This window comes from Columba livia, chromosome 3 (assembly GCF_036013475.1).
Source record: "Columba livia isolate bColLiv1 breed racing homer chromosome 3, bColLiv1.pat.W.v2, whole genome shotgun sequence".
Lineage (NCBI taxonomy): Eukaryota > Metazoa > Chordata > Aves > Columbiformes > Columbidae > Columba > Columba livia.
This window is the reverse complement of record NC_088604.1, coordinates 100496115-100513418: the sequence shown is the minus strand read 5'-3', so window position 1 is coordinate 100513418 and position 17304 is coordinate 100496115. Positions and strand designations below refer to the sequence as shown.

General features: G+C 36.1%; 1 protein-coding gene across 15 annotated transcripts in view; it reads left to right on the top strand.

Moving 5' to 3' along the window:
* The window catches only part of EPRS1 (glutamyl-prolyl-tRNA synthetase 1), a 39843-nt gene that overhangs the window by 8325 nt on the left and 14214 nt on the right, over window positions 1-17304 (top strand). For 4 of the 15 annotated variants that reach the window (XM_065058511.1, XM_065058499.1, XM_065058507.1 and 1 more), the window contains exons 3-19: window positions 177-276; window positions 2118-2274; window positions 3444-3583; window positions 4251-4345; window positions 5187-5313; window positions 5849-6041; window positions 6420-6591; window positions 7210-7443; window positions 8884-8968; window positions 9467-9526; window positions 9818-9838; window positions 11859-11969; window positions 13616-13752; window positions 14583-14790; window positions 15208-15320; window positions 15926-16043; window positions 16144-16515. In XM_065058511.1, coding sequence (XP_064914583.1) covers window positions 177-276; window positions 2118-2274; window positions 3444-3583; window positions 4251-4345; window positions 5187-5313; window positions 5849-6041; window positions 6420-6591; window positions 7210-7443; window positions 8884-8968; window positions 9467-9526; window positions 9818-9838; window positions 11859-11969; window positions 13616-13752; window positions 14583-14790; window positions 15208-15320; window positions 15926-16043; window positions 16144-16515 — 2443 coding nt within the window. The remainder of the gene's footprint in view (window positions 1-176; window positions 277-2117; window positions 2275-3443; window positions 3584-4250; window positions 4346-5186; window positions 5314-5848; window positions 6042-6419; window positions 6592-7209; window positions 7444-8883; window positions 8969-9466; window positions 9527-9817; window positions 9839-11858; window positions 11970-13615; window positions 13753-14582; window positions 14791-15207; window positions 15321-15925; window positions 16044-16143; window positions 16516-17304) is intronic. The other 11 variants (XM_065058513.1, XM_065058502.1, XM_065058510.1 and 8 more) reach the window with 3 other exon arrangements.

The following is a 17304-nucleotide window of genomic DNA, read 5'->3' as shown; positions in this document are numbered from 1 at the left end:
TTATTTTGCTAGAAACTTTTTATTTTTTTTTTAATTCTGGTGACCTGGTACCTGTTGGTTCACTCAGAAAGTATTTTATGTTTGCTTTACACATGTTTCAGCTATGTGTGTACAATTAAAATTGAACTGGAGGTAGTAATTTAACATACCTTTATTATGCCTCTTTCTTTTTTAAGGCATGTTTCATTTACCGATGTGAATTCAATAGCTCGCTATCTTGCTAGAGTTGCTGGTTCTGCAGGATTGTATGGTTCGAATCTGTTGGAACACACTGAGGTGAGAAGGAATCATTACTGTTTTTTTTTTCCTTTTTCTCATTTTTTCTCCTTTGTTTTGGACTGATATTTTTTTTTAATGTTTATTTGGGTTTAGGAACTTGTGTCTGTTCTTCTGCATTTTAGTGTTAGACTGAGATTCCAACTATGTGGGATGCTGAGAGGGTTTTGTTTTCTTAAGCTTGCTTCTTTTTCTAAAGAAGTGTCATAAATCTGAGCATTGGAAGTGTTGCCTTTTCCCACCCCTGCAACAGCAACTCCTAACCTGACGGTTCACTAATATAAGACAATTCAGGTTGGAAGGTCGTATCTTCACTTTCCTCAGCTCTGTTTCCATCAGTTGCTACCTTGTAACACTTCAGTATAACACCACAAGCACTGTATGGCATTGAAATGCTGAATTAGTATTTGCTGTAATGATGGACAAAACCCTGACCCTGATTCATTTAGTGAGATATGGTGAGACATCGCCACATAGATGGACTGTTCCCTCTGCAAAATCTTGTATTCTCTAACGCTTCCCTAATGGTACCATGAGGGCACCACAGTTTTTGTGCCAGAGAGGGAACTTTGGTCTTCCTTGCTTATACATCTTACAAAAAGTTACTAGGAACTGTGGATATGATATGCAATGAGAGGCAATTCTTCCTGAGTCCAGCTCAGAAGAATCATATGCTGAATTTTAAGTTGGTAGCTGAAACTAACAGATAAATTGAAATTTATTTCCTCTGAAATTGGGGGAGGGACTGAAGGTCAGGTCTTTTTTACAACTGCTTGAAACTAGTAGTAATCTCTCTTCAGCCCTTACAGCTGGTCTCAAGGAAAGTATTGTCTTAGTATATTGCATGTAAGGCATTTAAAACGTAGGTTATCTTGTGGCTACTTAAGCTTTCTGACTAAAAACCTTGGGTTTAAGTTAAGCCCCCAGACCTCTACAAGCACACTTTCAAGACTGACATTTCTGATAAAATACTTCTTTCCACTTCTGCATCTTTTGAAAATAACATTGTACTTTGAGAAGTGCAGTGACAGCTGCATTTGTGGTGCAAATATTTAGGAGCATAACTGCAAATGGCTGAACTGAATTCTGTGGTGGTGTAATTACATCTGTGCCTGCCATATTGGCTTGAATATTGGAAGGATTCCTGCTGCAGTTTACAGAACACTTGCACATGAAATAGGAACAGAGGACTAGAAGAGACAGTCTCTTACACAATTGAGGGATTCCACTTGTAGACAGGGCTACACTATTAACCAAGGGAGTGATTTTTTTTTGTTTTGTTTTGGTGTTTGTTTATGTACTGAGATGCATTTCCTTTCATGGGATAAGACTTTTGCAGAAGAGGGAGGGAAATGAGGTGGGGGAGGGATTTGATTTCTTCAAATCTAAAAGGAGATGAGGCAGAGAAGATAGCGACTGAGGGGAAAATGGTATACTCAGTAGCAGTTCTGGGAAGATCAAATAGGTCACAAAAGTCACCAAAATCTAAATAAAGGACAATGATGATTATTATGTACTATATGTGATAAATAAGTACCTAAGAACTACTGATTATTTTTTTACCAATGGAAATGCCTTCAGTAAGTTGGTATTTTCAGCAGTTAGAATGCATCCCAAAGGAAGAAATTAATTTTAATCATTTAGTATAGTTCTGGGTTTCAGTATATTTTATTTTTAAAGTTATTTAAGTATAAATTATTATTTATTCTCCAATATATTTAATGCTAATATTCCAGCTAATATTTTCTGTTCAGCTATTAAATGGATTGTATATTGCTTCATTTTTTAACAAGCTTATTTCTGCTTGTTAACTTTGACTGTCTTATATCCCTTGAAACTAGATTGACCATTGGCTGGAGTTCAGTGCTACAAAGTTATCTACTACCAGCCAGTTTCTTTCAGCAGTCCAAGAGCTCAATCACTGTCTGTCTTTGAGGACGTACTTGGTTGGAAACTCACTGAGTCTCGCAGACTTGTGTGTCTGGGCTGTGCTAAAAGGTATCAGTGTATGTTCTTGCTTTCATTGGCTTGAAATCTGTGTATACCCGGAGTCCTCAAATTTCTTTTTTGTAGTCGCTAGTAGCAACTCTTAGATGTACACCAGACTATATACTATTGTGCATACTGCTTTGACCTGTGCATTGCTAGGGATGGGAATAGCATAGCTTAAGAAACTCTTACTTTTCTTAAATGGTTGTTATATTTGGAAATTTATAGGCTGTAATTATAGGTGTAACTTACTTATGTGTTAACTGTACGAGTGTCTTTTTGTTACCTACTGCCTAAATATGAAAATTTTCTGTGGCTCAAAATTTTGGATTAAATATTTAAATTATTTTGTAATACAGCGTAAAATTACATACACAGACCTTTCCATGACATTATCTTAGTAAATTTCTTTGGTATTTAGTTTGAATTATTAAAAGACGTGTATGTTACCGTGTGAAATACCTTTCAAAGGTTAAACGAAGCTTTGATGATCTGTTTCTATGGGTTTTGTTTTTATATTCCCTTAGATGTATCTCTAAAATTGATAGCTGTCAGTCTACCATTCAACATAACTGGATTCCTCTTGAAAGTCAACTGCATATTCAAGATTACTAGCTAACATGTTCTGGTATTTTTTCAAAGTTGGTGCTCTTCTGAGAAACCCAAAGGGACTGTACTACTTGGGTTTGTTTATTTTTTTCCCTCCTTTCCTCATCAGAATATTTTTAGTGAAGCTGCGAGCCTTGAAAATTGGACACTGGGATTACAGCCCCTCCAAAATAAAGTGCAGTACTGATACATGCTTCACTTCTGGTGAAGCTTAGAAAACATCAAATGTAGACACACTAGAGGGATATCCTGTATTTCTGTCTTGAAAAAAAAAAGTTGGTATTAATTATGAAGTGGGTGATAAAAAGAAAAATGTATGTTCTTCAGTCCCACCCCACATTCTCCTTTCATGACTCCAAGAAAGAATGCGGTATGTTTTGGGTTTGGAGGGAGTCTTTATATTTAATTTGCTTTAGAAGGACTTGTATCCCCATGACTAAATACCTTTTCAGAAGAGAGCATAAGTAGATTTTTTTAAATCATAATTTGTTTTTGTCCTAAAAATTGCTGTTGCTAATAATTTCATTTTTATAATCTAATAGCTTGAAAAATTATTTGTTTTCTAACAGATAATAACATATGGCAAGAGCAATTGCAGCAAAACAAAGCTCCTGTCCATGCTAAGCGATGGTTTGGCTTTCTTGAGGTACAGCCTGCTTTTCAGTCAGTGGGAGCCAAGTGGGCTTCTGGTACAACAAAGGTTAAAATGGTAAGATATGCTCAGATCCTCTGGAGAGAGTAGTTTTATTTGTGTGAATACAGTATAAGATTTTTTTTTTTTAAGTTAGAGAATTAAAAGGGATTAAGTTAAATGGAATCAGTTATACAGTAAATTCTGTTTTTGAAAACTCTTGTTTAAAGATAAAGCTGTCACTTTCATGTTTAAAAAGGCATGAGTGGATGAGTGGTGTTGTCCCATACTTAAATGTAATCATGTGAACATGGCCCCTCTTAATCAGCACTGCTCTTTAGGTATATTGTTTGCTTTTTCTGAGAGGATTTTGAGATCCTAATAGACCTGCAAAGATTTCAGTCTTCGGTTGATTGAACTTGTTGCTCTCATTCAGGTTAAGAACACTAAGATATAAAAACTTGTCTAGCAACTGTTTTATTCTGTGGAATAAATGAAACTACTTGGTGCAACTTTTCAGGCCTAGATCAAATTTGAAGACAATATAACTTGAAACTCCAGAATTAAACTTGTTTCGGTGTACTAGAAATAACGTGAAAGTTGTGAAGAGATGAATCTGTGGTCCAACGCAGCGGCTCTTTGTTGTCTGGATTGTAAGAAGACCTTGGTGCAGAAGCTATTATCTAGAGTTTCATATCTGATTTACAGCTAATGTAGTCTGTAATTATGTCTGTTAATTTTTAAGGCAACAGAAAAGAAAGCAGATGTCGGGAAGTTTGTTGAGCTTCCTGGTGCAGAGATGGGAAAGGTCATTGTAAGATTTCCTCCTGAAGCAAGTGGGTAAGAAACAAATGCTTTGAGAAGGTTCTATTTGTACTTTTTCTTTCAAAAAAACCCAACGTGTGCTTTGGTGAAGGTGTTAATCAGCTCATCAGACAAGACTTTTAAGCCAGATGAGTATTTAAAGCTTTGTCCACATCTGCGTTGTGGTTTTATGTTTACTTCTTGTCTACAGCTTCATAAAACTGGCTGTTCAGCATCATATGACTTCTGTAGTAGTGTTCTTAATCTGTTAGTCCAGTATAAACTCTTGTTTACATATCATGAGTTATGTATTATGTACATGTATGTGTATAACACATATTTTTCTCACATTATTAGCTCTTAGTGTCTTAATTCTGATGTTTCACTTAAAACACTATTCTTTAGAGACACATTTGAAATTTTTTTTGGAAGTGATTTTCATTTTGTGCATTTGGGCTTTTACATTCAGTTTAAATTGTCAGTAGCTTCTTTGCTTATGTTAAAAATACACAGCAACCACCATTTCAGAAAATTGCACTCTTTTGAATGTGGTAGGTTAAGATTATCTGGTAGCAACTACTGAGTATCATCAACAGTTGGCTTAAGTTAGTCTGTAAATTGCAGTCCTATATTTATATCTATGGTGACACTCTAATTTACAGATTTAGATATTTTTATCAGTTAACTACTGAATTTGTGGTAAAACCCCCATAATCTACTTCTATAAACGTACACTATTTTACCAGATATCCCAGGCTGGATATTTTTTGTTAGACTTAGGTATTGCTTTTCATTTGTTCTCCTTCTCTCACCAAAAAAAAAGGAGTCTAACTGAAGTAGTGCTGATGTATATATTTATTTCTAATTTCCCTTTCAGATATTTGCATATTGGTCATGCCAAAGCTGCTCTGCTGAATCAGCACTACCAAGTTAACTTTAAAGGAAAACTTATTATGAGATTTGATGACACAAATCCAGAAAAAGAGAAAGAAGACTTTGAAAAGGTATGATAAGAGAACAGGGAAATCCATTCACTATATAGCTAATTTAAAGGTAATTGGCATGCAGATCTGCTCTTGCACGCTTTTTTTTCCTCTAGATTTTTATGGTACCAGTATTGCACTTAAGTCTGATGCTTGGAAAACATTTCCATCATCTTTAGCTTAAAAAGCTTAGAGCCCTTTTATTGGTAGTTTATTTCTGCCTTTTTTCTCATGTTTATTTTCCAGTATGTACTCTTGCAATATGCTCTTGGTTTCATTGTATAAACACACCTTAGTTCGTTACAAGTGATGTGTTTCAGCTTTCATCTCTTTTTCTTGTCCTGCCTCTTTCTTCAAGTTGTTTAAGTCTGATCTCATATAATTAAAGGCTGTGAATTAATGATAAGTGCCTGCCTCTCTTTCATGCATGTCATATTATTCTTATGGCTTCCTGGACAATGAAGCATTAAAAACACCACATCTGGCAGGAAGAGGATAGAGGTTTAAGAAAACTAAGTTTCCTGAATATTACAGCATACATTTTAACACCTTGCAGGTTATTCTTGAAGACGTGGCAATGCTGCACATCAAGCCAGACCAGTTTACATATACCTCAGATCACTTTGAAACAATAATGAAATATGCTGAGAAGCTTATTCAAGAAGGGAAGGCATATGTGGATGACACTCCTGCTGAACAAATGAAAGCAGAGCGTGAGCAAAGAATCGAATCTAAACACAGAAATAACTGTAAGACATCTTAAGCTTCTGTCTCACTTCCTTATATTTTTAATTTGGCATCAAGACTTGATTTTTATTAACAAAGATGCGTGAGATAAATAATTGTATATCTCTAAGGTCCTTTTAGGAACTTGTGAGTGTTTAGTGATTTGTTTTACAAGGCTGTAATAAGCATACATTTAGACAGGTGAAGGAAACTTGTGTATGTATGAATTCATCACTATTCATTACCACTTTTAAAAAATTCAAAATATAAAATGTGTGAAAATGAATTTCAGTACCTAAAGAGAGGGGGTGATGTTGCTTTTTGTTACTGCAGTGATAAAACATGATTCTCTATCAACTTCATAATACCATAGAAAATTATTTATTTGTTATTGTTCTTAGGTGTTAATAAGAATCTACAAATGTGGGAAGAAATGAAAAAGGGAACAGAATATGGACAAACTTGTTGTCTACGAGCGAAAATAGATATGAGTAGTAACAATGGATGTATGAGGGATCCAACGCTTTATCGTTGTAAAAACCAGCCTCACCCACGTACTGGAAGTACCTACAAGTATGTCCACTTCCACCATGTGTGCCTTGTGATTTTTGCACTTTTCAGGGTGTTTACTATTCCTTAGTAAAATTACTACATTGTGCATAGAAGTAAGCTTACCCAATTGTTCAAGGCTGTGCTTCAGTGCTTATTTGAAACCTCTGTTTCCAGCTATACAGCTCCCTTTTTGAAAACATTGATTTCACATTTGTATAATAGTAAAGCTATGTCTTTGGGTAGAGGAGTGTTTTTAAGCATGAAAGCTTTGCACATTATTCAATCAACTAATTATTCTTTTTGGCATTTAGGGAAAACAACCCCTATAAGTCAGCATTTTATGTGTTTGAGAAGAGCAGTAGCCGTGTAGGATTATTATTTTTATATTTTTTTTTTAGTTTTGAATATTAAGGCTATGATCAATTAATTTATTGAAGTCTTTCTTTGTTTTAAAAGTGTATTGCCCTCTGGGTCTTTTTATGGAGAATTTGCTGCGTATGTGCTATTTTAGTTTTGACCTGAAAGTTTTCAGGATAGATATAATATATAAATATGAATTATGCTTTGTTTAAATATTTACATGGGAGGACAGTGTTTTTTTTCTTCTGCCCTGCTAATTGAAGCTCTTTTTTTTCTCAGGGTTTATCCCACATATGACTTCGCCTGCCCCATCGTTGACAGTATTGAAGGTGTCACACATGCATTGAGAACAACCGAATACCATGACAGAGATGAACAATTCTACTGGATCATTGAGGCACTGGGCATTAGGAAACCATATATATGGGAGTATAGCCGGCTAAACCTCAACAACACTGTGCTCTCCAAGAGAAAGCTTACGTGGTTTGTCAATGAAGGGCTTGTGGATGGATGGTATGTTTTGTGGTTGTAGTTCAGCATTGTTCCTTTAGATGCTCATGACTGATGCGTACATTCTGTTTTGGACAGCAGTTAGACGTCAAAGCAGCATGAATTAATATTTAAACACTATTTAAGAATATAGATTAATTACACTGGCTTCTGTACGTACCATGTGTCTGTTTACTACTCTACAGCATACATGTTCATATCCTGTAGTAAAGACAAGGTAGCTTATTTTTGGACATTTGTTTTTGCTACTGATGGTACTTACACATTTTCCACTCTGAGTCATCAGAGACATTCCTGAGCAATGCCAGAAGGGGGCCTGAATTGAAAAACTACTGGTCCTATCCATCTAGTCAAATCCATACTACTTTCTTCCTGCCTGCCCTCCCCCCATTCTTTCTTTTCTTTTTTTTCATGTTAACTGGATTTCTGCAGATGGTGCTCAGTGGCCTAGTAGCCCAAGTATTTTCCTAGAAAGGGGGTGAGCTGTGGTTTTACAATTCTGCAAGAAATTTGGAGTCTAGAGAGTCTCCTTTTGTCATTCCCACACTGGGCTAGCTGTTGGAGCAGAGTCTGGAGTTCTCTCCTCATAGTATAGGAGTCTGAAGAAATCCATGGATAATGCTAACCCAGACAACTCCTTGTAGTGTTTTTTCCTGGGCTGGTTTTAGTTATTCTGTGCTCAGCCTATGGGACCACCTTTTTACACAAGTTCCTAGGCTGCCTGGTTGTCTTACTAAGGTTTGCCAAATGTGCTTTTTTTGTTGGTTTTATTTTTCAGTTGTGTCGGAAGCTTGTATTCCTAGCTTATGCATGGAGCCACTCTGCTAGAGCCAAAATGATGATTATTTTTTTTAATTTTATTTCTAGAGGCATAGCTGGTCTTTTGATGACCTGTCCCTTCCCAAGCCTCCCTGTTAGGGCCTCAGCAAGGTTTGACTCATTCCCACCAACACAAACTTTGCATTTCAGATTAGCTCTTATTTCTTGCTTAAGAGAATAAAATCACAGAATTCTATCACATATGTAATTGAGAGATAACATTGTCATTGCCACTCATCTCTTTCTGGTTTCTCTTGAGCAAGAAGGGATCATGACCTATTGTTTCAGGTTTCACTTGTCAAATGCCATTGGAAAGGAAGTAATGTGATAGGGACATAACTTTTGCCTTGCCCATTTTTGAGAGACTTAAGGTTGAATAGATAGAGGAAAAGAACCACATCACTGAGGGATGGCTTCCCTCCCTGGGGTGAAACAGAAGAAAATCTGCACCATACATGTGGTATGAATAAGAGCTCAGTCTTTTCAGTTAGATCTTCTCATCTAGCTCTTAATTCCCACAAGCAAAGGTGAATCTTTCCTGTGTGGCAGTATTAGTGAAATTTTTGATCAGTCTAATAGGTAGAATCTAACATGTGATACTGATGTAACATCTTTTCCTAACAGGGATGACCCAAGATTTCCCACTGTGCGTGGTGTCCTAAGAAGAGGCATGACAGTTGAAGGGCTAAAACAGTTTATTGCTGCTCAGGTGGGTGTTCTCTTCTGATTCTTTAACTCTCATTTGATAAGGACAAGTTTTTGTGAAGTTTCAGCTGAAGTACAACATGCAGAAACACGCAACAACATGCAACAACACACGACAACGTGCAAGACCACACAACACGCTACAACATGCAATGACACATAACATGCAAAACCACACAAGAACGCACATCAACATGCAACACACAGCAAGAACACACAACACCACACAACACACAAGAACACACAACATGCAACACACAAGAACATGTAAGGACACATAACATGCAGCTTGCAACACCACATAGCACCATGCAACACCATGTAACATGCAACAACACCCAAGACCATGCAAGCCATTTTGCAAGCTCAGTGTGTCTTTCTAAACTGTTTTGATGAATGCCAATGGTAGAGGGTTTGTGGTCTTCGAAGGACCTTTTTTAAAATGGGTTTAATAGCTAGAATATTTATATTAACATGGGATTTGTTTGTTTGTTTTTTCCAGGGCTCCTCTCGATCTGTCGTGAATATGGAGTGGGATAAAATTTGGTCCTTTAACAAAAAGGTATGTGCTTACTTGAATTTGTTGCTACTCCTGATCTTCTCTTTCTGGGATATGTAGAGAATCCAGCATTCACTGGAGTGCTTCTCACAACAAGTAGCAGTTGCAATATGTTGCATTTGGCACACTTTCAGGAAAATGGAATGTCCCCCCCCTTTCTAACCCAAACTAGCACTAATCCTATTAATTCTCTTATACCAATACTTACTTGCCTTACTTAGTAGTACGGGGAAAGTTAATGATATTTGCTGTAAATCTGATATGAAAACTGCATTTCATTTTTCTGCTTTCAAGCTGCGAGCTATCTGTAAGAAGGTATTACTTAACGCTTTTTACCTTAGCATATAGCTTACAGTGCTGTAAGCATACAAAGCATAAGCTATCATTTTGCAGCTTCATAGCGCAGTCACATTTGCTTATATAACAGGAGCTCTACAAACCCACTGAAAATGCATTATTCCTAGTTTCAAAGGCTGCCCATTTCTGGTTTGGCTTATTTGTTAATGTAAACACAAATCTTATTCAATTTGAGTCATGTTGGCCACTTTTCCTTTCTGTGGCTAAAGGACTAATGTGTTGGGCATGCTGCCTATGTAGGTAAAGCCAGCACTGCTGATGTTTCTGACCAAATGTCAAAGAAGGAATATTGCATCTTGACATGGCTAGTTGCTTTCTGGCAGCGGATGCTTGGACACTATAATAAGGCGAATTGTTATAATGCTGATTGCATATTTTGTGTGATTGTGGAAACACCTGTTATTTTGCATTGGGATTTCTGCTTGGTTTTGCTTAGATAGTACCCAAATCTGTTCATCTAAGTAGTTATTGCTTGTCTGGCATGTGTCTTTGTATTTCTTCATGTATTTTGCATTTGGTCTGCTACATACACAAAGGTTTATGAATTGGTTCTTTCTGTTGCTGCATAAATAGGACTAAGAATTGGATATTAGACAAAAATCCACAATAGACTGCCGGGGCTTGTTTTTTTAGTTGGCTTTTCAACTAAATTTCTTAGAACTCTGGCTCAACTCCTTGGACAGCACCATATTTATTAGCTAATTTTATTCACATGTATCTGTGCAGATAGTTTGCAATCTGCAATATGAGCAAAACCAGTTGCGTGCGTGAGAGCTCTTATTTTTTATATTATCCTGTAATTATGCTACTGACTTTTTAACATCTGTCATCTGAGGAAGGTTTGGGGGTTTTAACGAGTAAAATAAAGAGCTTGGTAATAACATTGTAAAATTCAATCATTTAGTTATCAAAACACACCTGTATTTTGAGATAAACACACAAGTCCTTTTTTAAAGTGTGTGTCTAACATTTAGGAATCTGACTTCAGTGATTATGAACTTGCAAATGTGTGACTTCTTAAAAGTATGTCATCATATCACCTTACTTGCTAATGTCAAGCAATTAGATGCTAAATAATTTTTTCTAAAATTGCCATGTAGTTTTTCACTTGAGCAGGAATAAACTAAGGAGAAGAAAAGTCACTTTATATTAACAAAAGCAGGTGTTTTCCTTTGTGTTAGTTTCCAGTTACACTGGTAGATCTCTGATACTCCTTTTGGACCTAGACATCTGTTTTGCTTGAATTATGTTTTTAAGCGCTTCTGAACAGTTTGTCAAACCAGTATTTCAGGTGTGAAAAATTCTGTGAAAAACTACATCATTTGAGTTTGAAAATCAACAATGAAGGCATAGGAAAACATTTTAGTGGTATCTTTTAATTGCCAAACTCATGTTGCAGAAATTCTGATGAAGTCAATATTATGGTATTGCCTTATTATAGTATCTAATGTGTCTGTATTAAAAGCACAGACTTAATTGATACTTCCTCTGTAGCCAGGTCTGTCTCTGATTCTGCTGGAATACTGACCTGGAAAATGAGTATGGGATCAGTTCTTGTGGTGCTGCAAAAGGAATGAACTGCACTGCTAAATTATTGCTTTAAATTCAACTACCTAGAGATGAGGTTGTCCAGATGTAATGGTCGATGTGCATAGTAAAACTACTAACAAAGTACATTTTGTTGTCTTTGCTGTGAGGCATTAGCTCATAAATTTGGTTGCTTCTGGTGTCGGTAGGACCCAATCTATAGTTTTTACTCCAAATATTTTAGTAAAGATGGGAAATGGTGAAGTATTACCACTGCTTTCTTAATATTTTCTTCTATAGATTTACATTAAAGTAACATTAAAGCAAACATAAAAATGCAGTAACATAAAGAATACCAGTTACTATTCCTTTTTGGTGGTTGTTGTTTTATACAAAATCTTATTTCTGTCAGTGTCTTATAGTCATGATCCCCCTCATTTGTTTTCTGTAGGTTATAGACCCAGTAGCACCTCGGTACACTGCTTTACTGAAAGATGCAGTGGTCCCAGTAAATATTCCTGAAGCTCAAGAGGAGATGAAAGAAGTGGCTAAACATCCAAAGGTTCTCCCTTTACTCTCTTAATATTCTTGTATTGCAGATCAGTCAGGCTGGAAGTACCTTGGCTTGGAACAGTCAGCAAGGAGAGAGTCCTGCTTTTAATTTGCTCAGACAGCATGAGATAAAACCAAGGTGTATTTTTTTTCACAGAATTGTCAAAAAGTGGGCAACTACTGAATGTGTTTGTTGTGTTAAGCTGATGTGGGAAACTGCTTCTGTATATATATAGAGCACGTATAGACAGTGCATTGAAAGGGCTCTCTTGGGAGTTTTCGGAAGAAGCGAGACATTACAAGTATGGAGTAATGCTCAGACAGTTTATGTTATTGTTTGATGCTAACTTTCACAGAGAAGTTTAATTATAAAATTTTATTCAAGCTTTATGGCTATAATACAGTAGATACTGCTTATTCATGAGAGTGCTGAATGTAGGGGACTTTTAAAAAATAGTTTATAAAATTAGACTTATGTAGAGAAGAATATATGTGTAGAGAAGAAGAATATTAGCATGTTAATTCCACCAATCTCTGGATTTTTTTAATATGACTTTTAAATCTGGATAGCAAACAGTTATTATCAAAAGTTAAGACCTTGCTAATTTGATAGTCTTAGTATCCAGTAAACAGAATAATAAGCTTTAAGAAGCGGTGGATGTTACTGACACAATTCTTTTTTGGAGTTACAATTAGGAAAAATGCTTTCCTTTGAGTGTGGCATCTCAAGTGGTACTTAAGCCTCATTGAAAGCATCCTCTAGATATCACACTTATAAACAAGTGAATATTGTTGAGGTTTTGCATCATTTATTTGTTTTTATTTTGTTGCTCTGAGTGTTCCTGTTGCTATTTCTTCTAAGTGCAAGGTGGACATCTAGTTTGCCTTTTTCCCTGTGGCAGATAAACAAGGAAACAGGTTTTGAGCAGATGCAAGTGAGAATTGTGTCTCTACAAGAGTCAAGAAGTCTGAAGTTTGGTCAGATGCAAGCCAGAATGTTAAAACATTCATATTAAAAATGCTTCCTCCAGTATATAATGAAGAAAGAACTGGCCAGAAGAAACAAATCTCAAAACTCCTGCTCAGTTGAAAAAGTCAGGAGTCCTAGCTGTCTGCTTTTTTTTTTTTAAGGTTTATCTCCATTGTTGAGGTGCTTTAAAGCTGAGTATTTTTAGTGCAATAAACATATATTTCCAGTGCCTATCTTTAAACATCTACGCAGCTGAGAGATGTTCCATATTTGTTTCTGTGTTAAGTATATAAAAAAGCAAAACTTAGATTTATGAAATTATTTTTGAAGGGAATTTGCATAGCAAAATGGAAACTTGAGAAAAACTTACCTAGTTTTTATCTGTAATATCTTAAAGATGTATGAACCTTAAAGAAACAGGGTATGCTGTTGGTCATGTTGGAGCTAGTATTTGATAGGAGATAGGATTTTTTTAGTGTACTGTTAGAGAAACACTTGTGACACTTGTGAACCAGAAACCTGAGAGGCTTGTGGAAGAGTACTGTAGCTTTGTGTTGCTATTGTTGTATGTCTTCTTTCTTCTATGTCTTCTGTGATAATTAAAGCAGTGTTGTGGCACTGCATTAAATTTAGTCAGGCTGTGTAAGTAACAGTGTCTTCTTCCAAATAAAAATCATTATTCACAGAATGCCGATGTTGGGTTGAAACCTGTGTGGTATGGCTCCAGAGTCTTGATCGAGGGTGCAGATGCAGAGACCCTGACAGAGGGAGAGGTGGTTACATTCATAAATTGGGGCAATATTATCATCACTAAATTAAACAGGTAACTAATACTGGGAGAGGAAATGTTTATGTGCTTTTCACCTTTTAAAATATTTTTGTAATAGGTAGATTGAAACAGTAAAATATTCATGGTTGTCCATATATGTCTGTTGTATGATTCAGTTTGTAAATATTTACTTTTATTTATTTTGCTGGTGATCTGAAATCACCAGTCCTGATACTGCGTGTCCCTCTCATCCAGTTTTATTTGCATATCTGTGGTAGTATTTCCACTGTGAAACAGCATTTTCAGACACAAAACCAAAAAAAAATCACAACAAAACAACAGCAAAACCAAACAAAACAAAAAACCCCCACAAAACCAAACCAAAACACATCAACCACCACCCCCACCCACAAAAACAAACAAACCCAGAACTACAGAACACTTAGAATTTTAACAGCTTTCGTGCTGTAATGAATACCTGCTTTTGCCTACTGAAAAACTACACCTATCAAAATTTCAGTTGCCAAACTGTTAAGGTGGGGGAAGGAGGCCATTGCCATCAGACTATCTTTGAAATGGTTGTGTTGAGATGGTGGCAGAATGGGGTGAGCTGGAATAGAGAACATAAAGCAAATAAGGAGGATTGTTTTGATTGTTTTTCCTCATGTTCTTTACTGTCTCTTTATGTTTAAGAAATCACAACTAAAGGAGAACCTTAAGAATGAATATACTTTTCCTGCCTGTCTCCCACACTTCAAAAATGAAATCTGATCACTTGTATTTCAGTGAATCTGTTGATAGAGTGCAGTATAAACTGAGAGCAAATCACTTAGGCTTTACTCTTATTAATTTCAGTTTTCCTGGTAATTTCTGTTTTCTTGTAGAAATTCAAGTGGAAAAATTGTGTCCATTGATGCCAAGTTGAACTTAGAGAATAAGGATTTCAAAAAAACAACTAAGATCACTTGGTTATCAGAAACTCCACGTGCACCACTCATCCCAACTGTCTGTGTAAATTATGAGCATCTGATCACTAAGCCAGTTCTAGGTAAAGATGAAGATTTCAAGCAATATATCAACCAAAACAGCAAGGTGAGTTATCTTCTTGTCCCCTTTATTCTACAAACCTTAATTTTGTGGGTTTTTTTTTGCCATCACTATTTCTAGTTACCTTTTTTAAAAAAACTTAAGATTTCATTTGTCAAACAAGTAAATCATGCTGATATACCTGGTTTCCATTTAACCTCTCATAATTATGAAGTTGAAATTTGACTTATGTTTTTTCTCAGGCATTATCTGACTTTTAAACATCTGTGACCAACAGTTTGAGTTTTTATCTTGTGATATGGCATATTATTGCAAGTACTTGTTCTGCTGCCCCTGGAATTAACTAACATTTCAACACTTCCACAATCAGAAAATCACTGCTATCGGTCAACAGCTCTACTGTATTTCTTACTATTTGTTATGCACTGTTAGATTTGGACTGATTTCTGTTAACACTTACAGCAAGAAGAACTGATGTTAGGTGATCCTTGCCTTAAGGATTTAAAAAAAGGAGACATCATACAACTTCAGAGGAGAGGATTCTTTATTTGTGATCAACCGTATGAGCCAGTGAGGTAAGCTGCCTGAGAGTGGTCTAAGCAGACTTCACAGAATTTTCTTTAGCCTGCTGTATTTTAGCGTTTTCACACATGTATTGGCAAGAGTAAAGTTGCCTCCAAAAACTTTCACCTTTACCATGACCATTCTGTGGAATATTTCTGTGGTCTGGCATCACTTTTAGCTTGTACATTCCTGCTTCTTCAGACAGTCTATAAGGCAAGCACATTGAGCTTCTGGTGTACCCCAGCTAACTTGGACTTAGTAAAGCCATCATGGTTTCCTTCTAATTCCAAATATATACAGAATAAAACAGGCATTTGCCCAGTTTTAGTGTGTGCATGCTATTTAACTGTAACAGTTCTTTAGCAGGCTACCAAGTTACTAAATTACACTGCATTTCAGCATAATACATTAACATTAAAAAAAAAACCACTTGTATGTAACAAATCAGTGCAGATCCCCACTTATGTAAATTTGGGTAACTACAGTGGTGTACAAAGATAAACTTGCAGTTGTGCCAGAACATTTTGTAGAAAGAGTAGAAAATTTGTTTCAATAAATGTTTCATGTTTATCTTGTATTTCCTTTATTGTTGTGTTTTCTGTAAATACTTTTATAGTCCTTACAGCTGTAAAGATGCTCCGTGCATTTTGATTTACATCCCTGATGGACACACTAAGGAAATGCCAACATCTGGGTCAAAAGAGAAGAGCAAAGCTGAAACTGCAAAGAAAGAGGTAAACCTGCTTTTTATAGAAGTTCTATAAAATGTATGACTGTACATCTGTTACTGTACAAGATTATCGTGCTGAATACTTGGCTTTTTTTTTTTTTTAGGCTAGTTCAACTGTAAAAGGAAAATCTGCTCTGCTTGTTGGTGATAATTCTGCTCCAACCTGTACTGTATCTGAAGGTCACCTGGAAATGTACAACCGAGTGTCTGCACAGGGTGATATAGTTCGTGACTTGAAAGCTAAGAAGGCAGCAAAGGAAGATATTGATAAAGCTGTGAAACAGTTGCTGGCCTTGAAAGCAGAATACAAAGAGAAGACAGGCCAGGAGTATAAGCCTGGAAATCCTCCAGCATCTGTAACTGAACAGTCTTCAAAGCCTGAGACCTCTGGTACCCTGGACAGTAAAGCTCTGTATGATAAAGTAGCAGAGCAAGGAGAAGTGGTCCGAAAACTGAAGGCTGAGAAAGCACCTAAGGTGGCTGTTTAATGTTTTTTTTGTTTGCGTTTGCATAGCCTATTGTCCTCTGTCTGTGGAGGTGAATGGGTGCTTATGGTTCCATGTCTTCATGGTGATCATCATTTGGACTGGGCTCTGTTCTGTCAAGACTTGTATTTTCCAGTACTCACCTTTTAGCTAGGCACGTATGACAAAGTTTGTGTTAATATGCATAAAAATGCAGGTAAATCCCTGTGTTTCTTAGACTGCTGCTCTGAAATGTGGACAAGATTCGCCCCACAGCATGAGTTGATTAAGCATCCAGTTCTGGTCCTTGGGGTTGAGATGTCCTGCAGTATGTATGTATTTATTTAACTAAATCTGATCAAATTATATGATTTCATAGGACTGACTTGTTGCTATTTAGACCTTAAAAACAAAACAAAACAAAAACAAAACACAGAAAAGAAAAAAGAAAGTAAAGATCCAAATAATACAGAGATTTTTGAAACCTCTTCCTCTCTGGAGCTGAGTATTGAAAACATAGCTACTAAGAGCTGTTTTCTTTCTGTTCTTTCTAATGCAGAGCAAGAAAAGATGGGAAATAACACACTTTGCCTGCTGGTTAAATACTGTCCATAATAGTGTCTTGGTGGCACCATAAAATATAAATAAATGTGAAGAGCTAAGCTGCTTTATTGTTATAATTCTATTTAGGACTAACAGAGTTGTATATCGCTTAACACAAATTACTTTTTCAAAGCAGGAAAGTAGTAGAGAAAAGTTGTCTGAACAACTCTACTGAATAATTAAGAAAATGGAATAGGT